We start from the raw sequence: 16,184 nt of genomic DNA on the forward strand, positions 1-16,184 counted from the left end.
TTAGATAAAACATTAATATAGTCGCTCCTTATTTTGTCAAGGAGCTCAACATTTTCTGAAAATGTGCAGCTATGTAGCTAGCCGGTCAAGTTAGCCAGCAAGAATATCCAGACTCCATCTTTCTCGTTCACAACAAGAAGCATATTGTCAAACACCGCCATGTTGGGCGCTAATGTCCAACTATGCGAGCTATTATAACCTATACTGTTGTCCTCATGGCAACGTTATAACACATTACCACTGTAAACAAAACCCATCTGCTACAACCTTAACACTAAGACAAAAGTTGACTGGCAAAATCAGGGATTTACTTAGCTAGCTAGCTATGTCCCACCGTAAGCCACTTTCCCCCCCTAGGATGGCGAAGGCAGGTTGGTAAGGTAAGGCAAAAGGAGTGGTATTGGTTAGGGTTAAGGTAAGAATTTCAGGGTAAGCCAATCAGAGACAGAGTAAGGCAGAGCAGGGGGGGACAATGTCAGGGTAAGCCAATTAGAGACAGAGTAAGGCAGAGTAGGGCGGGATATACCTTCGCCATCCTGGGGAAAAAAAATCGCATTCAGTTAACGTTATGTACAAGGCTAAACCATCGGGCTGCTTTAGCTTAGCTACACAAAGACATCTTCTGAGCATACTTAGCTAGCTAAACGCCGAAAATATTACTTTCCAAGCGTAGCTACGTTAACTAGCTACATAAGTTAACGTTACACAATTTATGTTGAAAATGTGTACAACAAACATCAGGGAACATTAACGTTACCGTCGTTGTCGGCAAAATAGTCAGATCATAAGCTGTAACGTTAAAGCTTAGAAAGCAACATTTGAGCGTTTAGCTAGTATTTAAACCCGTATTCAGCTGGCTGGTAACGTTAACGTTAAATTACCTGTAATTGAAGTTAGTGGCCATTTAAATAAATACTGAGCTAAAACCGCCAAAACGACCAGACTACTATAGAATTGTGGCCTACGACAATGTTTTACATTTTAACAAAAATATTAAAAACACAAGAACAATTGAACACAATAACTATACATATATTACACACAGACCATGTTAATGTAAAAATCATCAACAGCTGTTAAAAAACAAATGTTAAATGAACACTTAAGGCTTCCCCAGACTTTCCTACAGGGCGTACGGAAAATCCAGTCCACTCTCCGGACATCGCTTTCAGGCGAGTCCGAGGCTTGCAACAAAGTCCCAGAGATCCAAAAATGCAGAGGAAGAAAACCCGAAAAGTCGATGTGTTTCCAAAGTAGCTCAAAAATAATCCACGATACAGTGTTTTGAGGTGAAAATATTGTGTATTTCGACCATTTCCTCCTGTTTAATCAAAGATCTCAACAGGCCTCAGCCCTGAGCCTCTTTTCTTAGAGCCCAGGCTGATCTAGAGCGAGACGAACGGGAGGACAGAGATTTTTTTTATTTTTGCTCTGAGGGAAGAAATTCACATCGGCCACACTCGGCAAATATCGGAAGCAGGGCGGGTTTTGTTGAAATGATTCTAAGAAGGATCTTTTCTTCGCAGCCATTGGTCATTATTTTGTACTCCTCAATATTAATAAGAAAACGGACGAATCGACAGGATTTCAGTTGAATATTCATATATTGCATGCAAAATAGACGCCGCACCGCCTACTCTGTTTTAATAAAACCAATCGGGATGAGTCTAGGTTCAATTGACGCCCGCCTTTAGTTCCGATTCGTTAAATAAAATAACGTGCTCTCTAATTGGCTGTACGCGTGATCATATTAATTATTCATTTCACTGTCTTGAATGGCCAATGAGCGTTTTACTACAGAGATCCATGTCCCACCTTCTAAAGAGTCTGCCCCTGTCTTTCTGAGTGTGCAACCCCGTAGTATGCACTCAGTCTATATAACCAAGCGTTGAACTGCTTCATGCTCAGAAGCGCTTAGAGCGCTCCGGAGTGTAGATCAGAAAAGGGGAAGGGGACAGTCGGTAGCCATTTTACTTAGGACCAAAACACAAATAACTCGGCTATAAAGGTAACCGACAGCAGAGGTTCCTGGGATATCACCTTCGGAGACTTTCCGGTCACCGTTGGCGGCCGGACCAGAGTCGTGGTGACAATTTAAAGCCTGCTCCTGCTCACAAAGCGGCGTGCCGAGGAAGGACGCGTCTCTTTGAATAGACAGGATGCACGGACCGCCCTCCGGCGACAGCGCATGCCCATTGCGCACGATCAAGAGAGTTCAATTCGGCATCATCAGCCCAGATGAGCTTGTAGGTTTTCTATTTGGGGGAGTGGGATATTTTATTAATACTCGGACAGATCACACGTCACTCTTGCAGTTTCTTGACTAATCTTGTACTTTAACATATGTGGCAAAGACATGGTTGTGTTTACAACGGAACATGCTCGCTGTTAGCCTAGCCTAGCTAACTAGCTGTGCCAGGCTGGAGCTTGTGCTAACTAGCGTGTTGCAGGAAGTTTAAAAAACTTTAAGCACAACATTCTCAAAAATGATCCATGCTATCACATGAATTAAACCCCCTTTGTATTTATGCAATGTACCTTGTAGGCCCATCAGTAAATAGAAATTTAGCTTACTTTATAGCTTATCGTTATGTACAGAGCTCGCTTGGTTTTACCACTGGTCGCATAGTACGCATTGGTTTGTTTTCTCACACATTAAATGAATAAAAGGGTACTTAAACAACGTCCGAAATGCATGTTTTCTTTAACTCAGGATTGGGCGTTTAGTAGTTTAATGGATTAATGAATGCTAGATTATGTTATTGAGCATAACGTTTCATATAGTAAAAGTTGATCTTAACAGAACTTTATTTTAGCTGACGTTACCGTTGGAAAAACTTTGATTTGTCAACATTTTTTATATCCGTTATTTGAAGTAATTTCATGGTTTATAGACATTACGATTCTATCACGGATGTTGATGAATGTTAAATATTTATAACTCACAAATGTATAGAGATAATTATATTCTAACACTGTGGGTAGATGATCAACTGCTGATTGTTGTAGCATAAACTTATAAATATGATGTATTTCTCCCCAGAAACGGATGTCGGTTACAGAAGGGGGAATCAAATACCCCGAAACCACAGAAGGAGGACGTCCTAAACTTGGTGGCCTTATGGACCCAAGACAAGGGGTCATAGAACGAACTGGAAGATGTCAGACATGTGCAGGTATAATGTCATGTTAGCATTTCTTACGAAAATATATTATTGATCAGTTGGCTGCTGTCCCTATCTGATGTCCTTACTTAATGACAAACATGTTTTTTGTTTCCTCAGGCAACATGACAGAATGCCCTGGCCACTTTGGGCACATAGAACTGGCAAAGCCAGTTTTCCATGTTGGCTTCGTAACAAAGATAATGAAGGTTCTTCGATGTGTCTGCTTCTTTTGCTCTAAGCTATTAGTGGATTCAGTAAGTATATTCAGCATATTTCTGTACTTCACAATAATAATATGTGGGAGATCTGGGTTCAATTCCCACTGCGATACATCAACTGATGTGTCCCTGAGCAAGACACTTAATCCATAGTTGCTCCAGAGGCGTGCAGCCTCCGACATATATAGCAGTTGTTAGTCGCTTTGGATAAAAGCGTCAGCTAAATTACATGTAATGTAAAAAAGTATCATTTCAGTCTTGTTCATAGCCTTTTGATGTTTACCTTGCTCCCATCGCTGTTACCTCCAGAACAATCCAAAGATCAAAGACATCCTGATAAAATCTAAAGGGCAGCCCAGGAAACGTTTGACACATGTGTACGAGCTGTGCAAAGGAAAAAATATCTGTGAAGGAGGGGAGGAGATGGACAACAAATTTGGAATGGAACAGCAGGAGACTGAGGAGGACATTACCAAGGAGAAGGTATATGGGTGCAATATTTTTATCATAGTTAATTTGCATTTTGGTTCTCTACATTCACGGCAGTGCCTAACTTGTTTTCTTTCTTACGCTTTTGCTTTCACTTCCTTCAATGTGACTTACGTAGGGCCATGGTGGCTGTGGGCGCTACCAGCCACGTATCCGACGCTCTGGCTTGGAGCTGTATGCCGAGTGGAAGCACGTTAATGAGGATTCACAGGAGAAGAAAATCCTGCTGAGTCCTGAGCGTGTGCATGAGATCTTCAAGCGCATCTCAGATGAAGAGGATGTCATCTTGGGCATGGACCCCAAGTTTGCCCGACCAGAATGGATGATTGTAACTGTGTTGCCTGTTCCTCCACTGGCGGTCAGACCTGCTGTAGTAATGCAGGGCTCTGCTCGCAACCAGGTAAAGTAATATATCCTTCAGACTGATTGTTTTGTTGTGTTGTTACACTGCGTATTTTGTTCCTGCGTGTTTTTAAGCTGTGTAAAAACGAGACCTACACCTGACGACGATGATAACAAATCAATTGACTTCTGTTTTAAAGGATGACTTGACCCACAAGCTGGCTGACATAGTCAAAATCAACAACCAGCTGAGAAGAAACGAGCAGAGTGGTGCTGCAGCTCATGTCATAGCTGAGGATGTCAAACTGCTCCAGTTTCATGTAGCCACCATGGTGGACAACGAATTGCCAGGCCTGCCAAGGGTACGTGTGCACTTCCCAGATGCCTTAAATATAGTTAGATTTGTGCCCAGTACAAGATTCAATGGAAAATAGTCTGAAATACATTTTCTGTACTACATTTTTGCACAGTATTTCTATGGTGCTTGAATTACATTTTTACATGACATTTTTCCTTTCACAGGCAATGCAAAAGTCTGGGCGCCCTCTCAAATCCTTAAAACAGCGTCTAAAGGGGAAGGAGGGGCGAGTCCGAGGTAACCTCATGGGCAAGCGTGTGGACTTCTCCGCCCGAACTGTCATCACCCCAGACCCCAACCTGCAAATCGACCAAGTGGGCGTACCACGATCCATTGCAGCCAATATGACCTTCCCAGAAATTGTCACACCCTTTAATATTGACAGGTACTGCGAAGAAGTTAGCTGATTAAACTTTACGTAATGCACAAAAAAACTGTATTCCAAAAGCATTTTTATGAAATGTGATGTCGGCCAATTCATTCTGATGACCATCCTAGATTACAAGAGCTGGTGCGAAGAGGCAACAGCCAGTACCCAGGAGCCAAATACATCATCCGTGACAATGGAGACAGAATTGACCTGCGATTCCACCCTAAACCAAGTGACCTTCACCTGCAGATTGGCTACAAGGCAAGATTAAAATGCATATAGCAGCTCTAGAGCTACGTCTACTGCTAAAACTATCTTTTGTTAGATGATGGTTTCAAATATATGTTTTTTTCTACCGACTAAAACTAACATTTTTATCTGTTTAGGTGGAAAGACATATGTGTGATGGTGACATCATCATCTTCAACAGACAGCCTACACTACATAAAATGTCCATGATGGGGCACAGGGTGCGAATTCTGCCGTGGTCCACATTTCGACTCAACCTTAGGTGACTTATATGAATGTGTTTCTTTTGAAATAGACGATTTATAGATAAATAAATGATAAAATGACAATTAAAGTCACAATTTTAGGTAATTGTGAATGCATTTTGATGTCTTAAATCAAACTTATGTTACATCATAGTGCTTTTTGGACTGTATCACTTTGGTCTTTGCAAATTCCTGTCACTGTTATATTATCCCTGACTGAAATGAGTTACCTATGCGGTGTAGCAGTTCTAACATCCTATCCTCTCGTCTCCCTCCAGTGTCACCACCCCATACAATGCTGACTTTGACGGGGATGAGATGAACCTCCACCTGCCCCAGTCCCTCGAGACGAGGGCAGAGATTCAGGAGCTGGCCATGGTGCCGCGTATGATCGTCACACCCCAGTCCAACAGGCCCGTCATGGGTATCGTGCAGGACACCCTCACAGCTGTCCGCAAATTCACCAAACGAGATGTCTTTTTAGAGAGGGTAAGGAGATTGTTACGAGGTCACCAGCTGCTGCTTTTTCTGGTCTGAAAGGGTCTCAACGCTGCCTTTCCACACCACAGGGTGAAGTAATGAACCTCCTCATGTTCCTCTCCACTTGGGACGGGAAAGTGCCTCAGCCAGCCATCCTCAAGCCCCGTCCTCTGTGGACAGGCAAGCAGATCTTCAGCCTAATCATTCCCGGACACATTAATGTGGTCCGCACACACAGCACCCATCCTGACGAAGAAGACAGTGGCCCTTACAAACACATCTCACCTGGGGACACCAAGGTACAAGTCCCTCATTGATCATGTATAGATTAAAGACTTAAAATGACAATGCAAGTGACCCCGCATTCAACTCATTCACACAGGTCATAGTGGAGAACGGTGAGTTGATCATGGGCATCCTGTGTAAGAAATCTCTGGGAACCTCAGCCGGCTCCCTCGTCCACATCTCCTACCTGGAGATGGGCCACGACATCACCAGACTCTTCTACTCCAACATTCAGACTGTGGTCAACAACTGGCTGCTCATCGAGGGTAAATGAACATACCTTTTTTGCTTTGTGTCAGTGGTATTGAGTGATGTTTTGTTTAATATTTACAAGTTTACTCTTGATATTTTCTCTAGGTCATTCCATTGGTATTGGTGACTCCATTGCTGATGCCAAGACCTACCTTGACATCCAGAACACCATCAAGAAAGCCAAACAGGATGTGATAGAAGTAAGCATAAAGTATTTGTATGGTCACCAACATCTCAGATTTTGTTATTTCAACATAGTTCCACCTGTTTTTTGTTTTTTTTGTTTGTTTTTTTTAGCAGAAATTACAAATAGAAAAGTTACATATTTCCTATGCGTTTTGTCTGCCAGGTCATCGAGAAAGCCCACAACAACGAGCTGGAGCCGACCCCTGGTAACACACTGAGGCAGACTTTTGAGAACCAGGTGAATCGTATCCTCAACGATGCTCGTGACAAAACAGGATCCTCAGCCCAGAAGTCTCTGTCTGAGTACAACAACTTCAAGTCCATGGTGGTGGCTGGTTCTAAGGGCTCAAAGATTAACATCTCACAGGTAAAATAATCCCTTTAACTATCACTACCTCACAGTAGATGAATGATGGCTCTGATTCACATGATCTTTGACATCTCTTTACCGCCTTACCTCCTTATTCAGGTTATTGCTGTGGTGGGGCAGCAGAACGTGGAGGGTAAACGAATCCCCTTCGGCTTCAAACACCGCACGCTGCCTCACTTCATTAAGGATGATTACGGTCCTGAGAGTAGAGGCTTTGTGGAGAACTCCTACCTGGCTGGCCTGACTCCCACAGAGTTCTTCTTCCACGCCATGGGAGGCAGAGAGGGTCTGATCGACACAGCTGTCAAGACTGCTGAGACTGGTAATTCCAGGCAGCTGGGTGGGAGAGTGCAAGAAGAGAGTCAGGATATATTTCATAAATACACAAGGACATGCTTTTAGTAACTTTTTATAATTATTAGACTCTCAGACCTAAACCTGTCCAACAACAAAAAAGCCTTTTTAGTTTTTTAAACGTGGTAAATCTGTACCCCTCCAGGTTACATCCAGCGTCGTCTGATCAAGTCCATGGAGTCGGTGATGGTGAAGTATGATGGCACGGTGCGTAACTCCATCAACCAGGTGGTTCAGCTGCGTTACGGTGAGGACGGCCTGGCAGGAGAGAATGTCGAGTTCCAAAACGTGGCAACACTCAAACCGTCGCACAAGGCCTTTGAAAAGAAGTAAGACACACACCCATCAACTCAGAGAATTGGAGCATTGTGTTTTCTTTGACGATTAGTTTCTTAGCTTAATGATGTTCGGCCTTAATGGACAAAACCCCCTTCATTGCTTGAGATATTTGTATAAATTTGATCTCAAAGTCGCTTTCCAGTAGCTTGTATGGATTTGCGATTACTGAAAGGGAGTTTCAGTCCCAAACGCGCTGTAACTTCACTCAACTATGTGCATAATATTGTTTAATTGTCTATAATCAACGGCTTAACTCTTTCTCATTTTCTGTCTAGGTTTAAGTTTGACTGCACCAATGAGCGAGCGCTTAGGCGGATGCTGCAGGAAGATGTAGTAAAAGACGTGCTGACAAATGCCAATGTGCAGAGTTCCTTGGAGAAGGAGTTTGACAAGATGAAGGAGGACAGGGAGGTCCTCCGAGCCATTTTCCCCACCGGGGACAGTAAGGTGTGTGTGCTCACATTTGTAGACACACCTCTGCTCCTAAGTAGTGTCTTGGTCTGCCATGTGAAATCAAAAATATACATATTCTGCAATTCATCCTCGTCTGCAGGTGGTGCTGCCATGCAACCTGGACAGAATGATCTGGAACGCTCAGAAGATCTTCCGCATCAACACTCGAACCCCAACAGACCTCAATCCTCTAAGGGTGGTCGAGGGTAAGCTCAAAAATAACAAACTTCCTTAACCAAAGAACAATATATTACCGCTCACTGTTTATTCTTTCTCTTTTAAAATTAACTCATACTGCCAAGTTGCTACTCAGTTTCTTCGCCATATATTTAGTTACAGGATTTTGTGAACCATGTGAAAGAAGCACTAGCTGCAGAATTAGAACAAGGAGGTGGTGGCCTGACCTCAGGTGTTCCTTAAAGCCATGTAAAGCCACCTGGTGAATCCCTGCGTGTTACATTACAAGTAGAACAGTTCAAGTCCTAATCCCTCTCTTTGTTAGAGAGAAACAGTGATCTCTTATAGCATCACAGTATCAAGGATTTCCCCCACTGTCCCCATCAATCTCAATCCTAGCGCGTGTGTTTGCACCTCCAGGTCTTCAGGATCTGAGTAAGAAGCTGGTGATTGTGAATGGTGATGACCCACTGAGCAGACAGGCCCAGCAGAACGCCACTCTGCTCTTTAACATCCACCTGCGCTCCACACTCTGCTCCAAACGCATGACCCAGGAGTTCCGCCTTTCCACTGAGGCTTTCGACTGGCTGCTGGGAGAGATTGAGACCAAATTCAACCAGTCCATTGTAAGTTTAGGATATTGTCTTATTTCGAGTTGCCAGATCTCTACTAGACTGTTTAAATACTGAACTTTGAAGATAATATATATATATTAATCTCATGTTTTCCTGCGTTCCCAGGCCCACCCAGGTGAAATGGTTGGCGCTCTGGCTGCTCAGTCGCTGGGAGAGCCAGCCACCCAGATGACCCTCAACACTTTCCACTACGCCGGTGTGTCAGCCAAGAACGTAACACTCGGTGTGCCTCGTCTAAAGGAGTTGATCAACATCTCCAAGAGGCCCAAAACACCCTCGCTGACTGTGTTCCTGCTGGGTCAGGCAGCCCGTGACGCTGAGAGGGCCAAGGACATCCTCTGTCGACTGGAGCACACCACACTGCGAAAGGTGTGAGAAGTTATTGGACAGTTCCTCCAAATAATGTAGTTTTTAATCCCCAACCCTGACTTATGCTGACAAAAAAATAATTTCATCCTAATATAAAGCACTGACTAAAAGTTTGCGTTTTAACATAGGTCACGGCAAACACCGCCATCTACTACGACCCCAACCCCCAGAACACGGTGGTGGCCGAGGACCAGGAGTGGGTGAACGTCTACTACGAGATGCCCGACTTTGACGTGACGCGCATTTCACCTTGGCTGCTGCGCATCGAGCTCGACCGCAAGCACATGACTGATCGCAAGCTGACTATGGAGCAGATTGCAGAGAAGATCAACGCAGGTGGGTTGTGTGTACATAATCTGTAGTCTGTAGCTCTAACAGAAACTAGCTGGTTCTCCCTAATGACACTTGTTTTTTTTTCTGCAAGGTTTTGGAGATGACCTGAACTGTATTTTCAATGACGACAACGCTGAAAAGCTCGTTCTGCGAATCCGAATCATGAACAGCGATGAGAACAAGTTCCAGGAGGTGAGCATTGGAACTATATTTAATAATGATAAACGCACTGCAGCCAGTTTGCATATTAATCATAACTGTATTTTCTTTGTCTAGGATGAGGAGGTGGTGGACAAAATGGATGATGACGTGTTCTTGAGGTGCATCGAGTCCAACATGCTGACAGACATGACCCTACAAGGCATTGAGCAGATCAGCAAGGTAACAAAACACACACACACACACACACACACACACACACACACACACACACACACACACACACACACACACACCAATAATAGCATTCAGTAAAAGGGATATACCTGTCTGTGGCTATAAGTCAACTGTCCTACACTCTTCTCCTCCAGGTGTACATGCACTTGCCCCAGACTGACAATAAGAAGAAGATCATCATCACAGAGGACGGTGAGTTCAAGGCCCTGCAGGAGTGGATCCTTGAGACAGACGGCGTGAGCCTCATGAGGGTCCTCAGCGAGAAGGACGTAGATCCCGTCAGGACCACCTCCAACGACATTGTGGAGATCTTCACGGTACGAAAGCATAAAACTAGCTTTGTCTCAACAGTAGAATTACAGCAGGTTTAAAAAAAAAATAAAATATATATATATATATATATATATATATATATATATATATATATATATATATATATATATATATATATATATATATATATATATATATATATGTATATATATATTTTTATATATATGTTTTCCCTCCTCTTCTGCTCTCTCTAGGTCTTGGGAATTGAGGCAGTGCGAAAGGCTCTGGAGAGGGAGTTGAACCACGTCATCTCCTTTGACGGTTCCTATGTCAACTACCGTCACTTGGCTCTGCTCTGTGACACCATGACCTGCCGCGGTCACCTGATGGCCATCACACGTCACGGCATCAACCGCCAAGACACAGGACCACTTATGAAGTGTTCCTTTGAGGAGACGGTGAGATGATCATCAATTAACTGAAGACACTACTTTACTAATCAAATGCTGATTTTAAAAAAGAAGACCATTTTATTAACTATATCCTTACCATTCTATTCTTGTCTTGCATTTCCTCCTCCTAGGTGGATGTGTTGATGGAGGCGTCATCCCATGGCGAGAGTGACCCCATGAAAGGTGTGTCGGAGAACATCATGCTTGGCCAGCTCGCCCCGGCTGGTACAGGATGCTTTGATTTGCTGTTGGATGCTGAGAAGTGTAAATATGGCATGGAGATCCCTACAAACATACCTGGCATCAGCGTGGCTGGACGTAAGTGGGAAGATGTTTGTTGGATATAAAATTGAATTGTTGTTTAATGTTAAGAGCTGGGATGTTTACGTTCTGTATCCGTCCTATTCGCAGCCACTGGAATGTTCTTTGGCACAGTGCCGAGTCCCATGAGTGGCATGTCACCTGCCATGACCCCGTGGAACACAGGAGCAACACCGGCCTACGGTGCCTGGTCCCCCAGCGTCGGTGAGTATATGTTCTGGTCTCTTTGGCTCTTCCCCCCCTTTTTTTGGGGGTTTCCTTCACTGAGTTTTGCCCCTTTTTGTTTTTCCTCCAGGAAGCGGCATGACCCCCGGAGCAGCAGGTTTCTCTCCCAGTGCAGCATCAGACGCAAGTGGCTTCTCTCCAGGCTATTCCCCGGCCTGGTCTCCCACTCCTGGGTCTCCGGGATCTCCAGGGCCTGCCAGCCCGTACATCCCATCTCCAGGTTAGACACTGCAGAAAACCTTCATTTAGGTTACAGGTTGTTTAAAGAATTGTAATAGTAATTTAGGTGATGTTGAACATTTTTCTCCACCCTTAAAAGCCTTTCTGTTTTTCTCTTTAGGTGGAGCCATGTCACCCAATTACTCACCCACCTCCCCGGCCTACGAGCCTCGCTCTCCCGGAGGCTACACCCCTCAGAGCCCCGGCTACTCCCCAACATCGCCCTCCTACTCCCCCACTTCTCCCTCTTACTCCCCAACCAGCCCCAACTACAGCCCGACATCTCCTTCCTACTCACCCACCTCGCCCAGTTACTCCCCAACCTCTCCGTCCTATTCTCCCACGTCTCCGTCTTATTCCCCAACGTCTCCCTCCTACTCCCCCACATCCCCGTCCTACTCCCCCACATCCCCGTCCTACTCCCCCACCTCGCCGAGCTACAGCCCCACATCCCCGAGCTACAGCCCGACGTCACCCAGCTACTCGCCCACCTCACCTTCTTACTCCCCCACCTCCCCCTCTTATTCTCCAACCTCTCCATCCTACTCCCCCACTTCCCCGTCCTACTCGCCCACCTCTCCTTCCTACTCGCCGACCAGCCCAAGCTACAGCCCCACATCGCCCAACTACACGCCAACCTCACCCAGTTACTCCCCCACCTCTCCCTCCTACTCCCCTACATCTCCCTCTTACTCCCCAACCTCCCCCAACTACACCCCGACCAGCCCCAACTACTCCCCAACCTCGCCCTCGTACTCTCCCACCTCTCCGTCCTACTCACCCTCCAGTCCACGTTACACCCCGCAGTCGCCCACCTACACACCCAGCTCCCCCTCATACAGCCCCAGCTCTCCCTCCTACTCCCCCACCTCCCCCAAATACACCCCGACTTCACCCTCGTACAGCCCCAGCTCCCCAGAGTACACCCCCACCTCTCCCAAGTACTCCCCGACGTCGCCAAAGTACTCCCCGACGTCGCCAAAGTACTCCCCGACTTCTCCCACCTACTCCCCAACGACCCCAAAATACAGCCCCACCTCTCCTACCTACTCCCCCACCTCCCCCACTTACACCCCCACCAGCCCCAAATACTCCCCTACCTCCCCTACTTACTCGCCAACTTCACCCAAGTACTCACCCACATCTCCTACGTACTCGCCAACTAGTCCTAAAGGCTCCACGTACAGCCCCACCTCCCCTGGATACAGCCCCACCTCACCCACCTACAGCCCGGCCATCAGCCCCGAAGACAGCGACGAGGAGAACAATTGATGAGCCGCGGAAGAGAAGGGGAGGCCGCTGAAGAAACCCTGTCACCTCACGGGTGGACACCTGAAGGACAGCGCCTTTAACCAGCTGGAGGTGGCGGTACTTCTAGCCACAGGGGTCCCAATTGTTATTGTCTTTCTTTGGGGAAATCTCTCCTTTGGGACCTCTGTTATGCTCCAGTCTTGACCATCTGAGCCCCCCCCCCCCCCCCCTTAATACCAGAAATTGTTAAAACTACTATGTGAAAGACCTGACTGCTCTGCCTGAAGGGAAAAATGGCTGCCTTTTGAAATAGTTTTTTAATTTTCCCATGGGGTGTTGGAGCAAAACTGCAAAACCCAAGAGGGAATGAAAAGGAGAGGAAGATGTGGTGAACACATAATGGGGAGAAAATGTCCCCTTTTAACTTTATAGTGTACTGCATCCAGTCTCTCTCTCGTTCTCCAAATGTTGGGTGTATAGTTGTGGAAAGCATACATATTTCCAAAAGCCTTTTGAAGAGTGGATTGTATTTATCACTAAAGCATAAGCTCTAAAGAAAATCAAGAAGGTAAGGTTTAGACTTTGTTTACTGCATATTTCAACAATGTGCATCTTCTGAGATCTTTTGCTGCTTTTGTAAACGTACAGTTGCTGCCATTTTAGTGGGCATCTTGTGGATCAAAGATGGAGCTTAAGGTTTTTGATGTATTAAAATGGTTGGGTCAGAATGTCCAAAGAAGAAGGTTGGATGGTCAACAGAAATACATACATGATAGGAGAGAGAAACTGGCTTGCACGGAAAAGAAATGTCACTCTTGAACATCATTAACTACATAGGTGTATGTACCCATCGCCCTCCCCTCTTCCTCCTTCACACCCCAAAGACAAAACCTGAAAGATGTCATGAAAACACCCACCAGCATCCTCTTTTCCTCTACCATTTTGGAGACTTGTGCATCAAAAGCGAAAAAAAACAAAAAACTTTTCCAGATAATATTCTTCCCATGACAGTGGGAATTAAAAGATTTCTATGAAAAAAAGGAAAAAAAAAATAGAATGATTATTCTGTCTTAAGTTTTGATTCTAGGAGGAAATGAGACACGTGGATGAGGGACTCTAGTATGGCGTTGCTGCTTTTGTCATTGTTTGCATGAGTAGCACATGTTAATACATTTTAATCAAGCTTTAGGTTTAAATTGTTTCAAATCCCTCCCACTTCTTGCTACTCTTCGTTCCATTTCTGATAGCTGACGTGTACACAGGTTTATTTGGACTATTCAATTTATTTAAGAGAGTTAACAACTATTCTGTGTGAATATGAATAGAGGAAAATTAAGATTTATTTCTTTTTTTTTTTTTTTACTTTTCTCTTGTTTGCTTTTGCTGACTTTGTAAACCTGTTTGCAGGAGGCTCATGTTCATATACTGTGGATGAAGGGGCAGGGGACGGAGGGGAGAGCTTTTTTATTTTCGTCCCCGTTCTCCACATTTTTTTTTTTTTTTGCCATGGCGGCAACTGCTCTTTTCACTTAACATGTTGCATTCTGTCGCCAGGTTGTGACGGTGCTTCGGTTAAAGGTAGAGGGGCAAAAAAGTTGAGTGCTCAGTTCGGGGTTTTCACTTCTTGGGACACCAGAGGGCAACATTTGTCCTTCTGTTGGCCTTTTTCTTTACAATGGCGTGGAACAGTGTATTTTCTTTTAAGCAGAGGTTGTCCAAAGAAACAGCACGTTTGGCTTCTCTGTTAAAAAAAACCTTACCCACTACATTAGTGTGAACTTTCTTTTTGAATATGGGTGCTTTCTCACATGACTCAACCTAGTTTGACTGTGTTAGGGAACCGTCTGTACGCCTGATAAGGGAAACATTTTTTTTTCCTTTCCCTCCTTGTTCCATTTAATCATTCGATGCAGTTTCTCAATTTATTGGACTAGCTGGGCCTCCTCCCTCTTCATCCACAAGTATTCCTCATTTCAGAAATCAGTGTTCCTTTTTTCTACCAGTGTATGTACCTCTGATGAGGGGAATCAAGGGGGGGTGGGGGGGGGTCTGACTGGGAGTCCTGAGGAAATAAAACACAGCCAGTAATCCTTTGGGTTATGTTCTGAAAACGTTTAAATGATTTGTCACGATTTTTTTTAAACTTCAAGATGGTCTTGAATTGAAAGGACTGCATCTTCTGGCCTTTGAGATAAAGCAGGTTTGGTAATTGCACTTAGTAAATATTGTGGTGGACCTAAGCCCCCAGATGTGATATTTTTTTTTTGTTTTTTTTTTTGTCCACTATGCTTGCATCTAATCCTGTTGTCTTAACTGTGTGCTGTCCAGTCAATTCAGGACATCAGGACTCCCAGGTTGTATGAATGTGTGTATGCGTGTGCAGTTAGTGTGCGTCCGAGGGCGAGACAGGGTTTCAAACTGAGGAAAGACTTCACGTGTCTGGGCAAAGGAAGGTTTAACTTTAAATTGCCACTGTATAAAAATCTGTTCATTATCTCATTATCTGTATCTTTGTTCTGTTTGTTTTTTGACTTGGAAAAAAAAGAATAAAAGTTTTACTACATGTCTGTCTTTTTTATGTACAACAGTGAATATGCTAATGTCAGTTTTGTGCAACAACAAATGCTACATTTTACAGCATTTGGGGAAAAGAAAATGCGACATTTAGAAGATATGGAGACGAATACCAGTACTCGCTTTTTTTATATAATTGGGGCAAAGTATTTACTCAAGTGCTGTACTTCAGAACAATTTTGAGGCACTTGTACAGGAGTATTAACATGTTATGCCACTACTGCAACACTAATTTAAGATGTCATATAAAAACAATTGTCTCAAAAACATGATGCATCATAGATTTAAGTTAAAGTATAAAATAGGTAGAATAAGCTCCACAATGACTGGCTATCACATTAAAATGTTGCTTAAACAGCAATGAATCATCAATAATCTGTAATTTGTACTACAGCCTAATATAATTATAATTATTATAATATAATTGCTCATTTTACTGTTAATGGTTTAAAGTAAAATTTGCTAATAATACTTGTGTACTTTTAGAGAATTGTACTCATTTGCATTTTTGTATTGCTAGTTTTATTAAGTGAAGGGTATTAATACTCCTTAGTTTACCAAAATTGCAGTATTTTTGTGCATGCTGACAGACTTCTCTTATGATGGCTAGTTTATTGATGCAACAGACAATCACTTGATTGGTCCTAATGGAAAACACCTGCGCCAGTGAACCATGTGACCTAACACGCTCCTTCCTCTTGGGGGCGCGCTCATCTAGCTGTGAACTCACCTGCCCGCTGATGGGAAGGTAATTTATCTGATGAAAAAGACGTAAAAAACAAAAAAACAGGCTAGTTTGTCA

The 16,184-nt window shown here is 44.1% G+C and overlaps 1 protein-coding gene across 1 annotated transcript; it reads left to right on the plus strand.

The window, feature by feature from the left end:
- The first annotated feature begins 2,159 nt into the window (after positions 1-2,159).
- Positions 2,160-15,371, plus strand: polr2a (RNA polymerase II subunit A). Its single transcript, XM_031298355.2, has 29 exons — positions 2,160-2,246; positions 3,044-3,176; positions 3,285-3,421; positions 3,695-3,868; positions 3,993-4,274; positions 4,417-4,578; positions 4,739-4,959; positions 5,073-5,205; positions 5,331-5,455; positions 5,717-5,927; positions 6,008-6,217; positions 6,301-6,469; positions 6,561-6,655; positions 6,805-7,008; positions 7,111-7,333; positions 7,511-7,694; positions 7,980-8,151; positions 8,258-8,363; positions 8,755-8,960; positions 9,075-9,338; positions 9,467-9,674; positions 9,763-9,863; positions 9,948-10,052; positions 10,202-10,384; positions 10,595-10,798; positions 10,924-11,110; positions 11,204-11,317; positions 11,409-11,558; positions 11,679-15,371. The coding sequence occupies exons 1-29, from the start codon at positions 2,160-2,162 to the stop codon at positions 12,827-12,829; spliced, it is 5,901 nt and encodes a 1,966-aa protein (XP_031154215.1). The 3' UTR covers positions 12,830-15,371.
- Positions 15,372-16,184: the final 813 nt, after the last annotated feature.

The sequence above is a fragment of the Sander lucioperca genome, chromosome 17, assembly GCF_008315115.2.
Source record: "Sander lucioperca isolate FBNREF2018 chromosome 17, SLUC_FBN_1.2, whole genome shotgun sequence".
Classification (NCBI taxonomy): Eukaryota; Metazoa; Chordata; class Actinopteri; order Perciformes; family Percidae; genus Sander; species Sander lucioperca.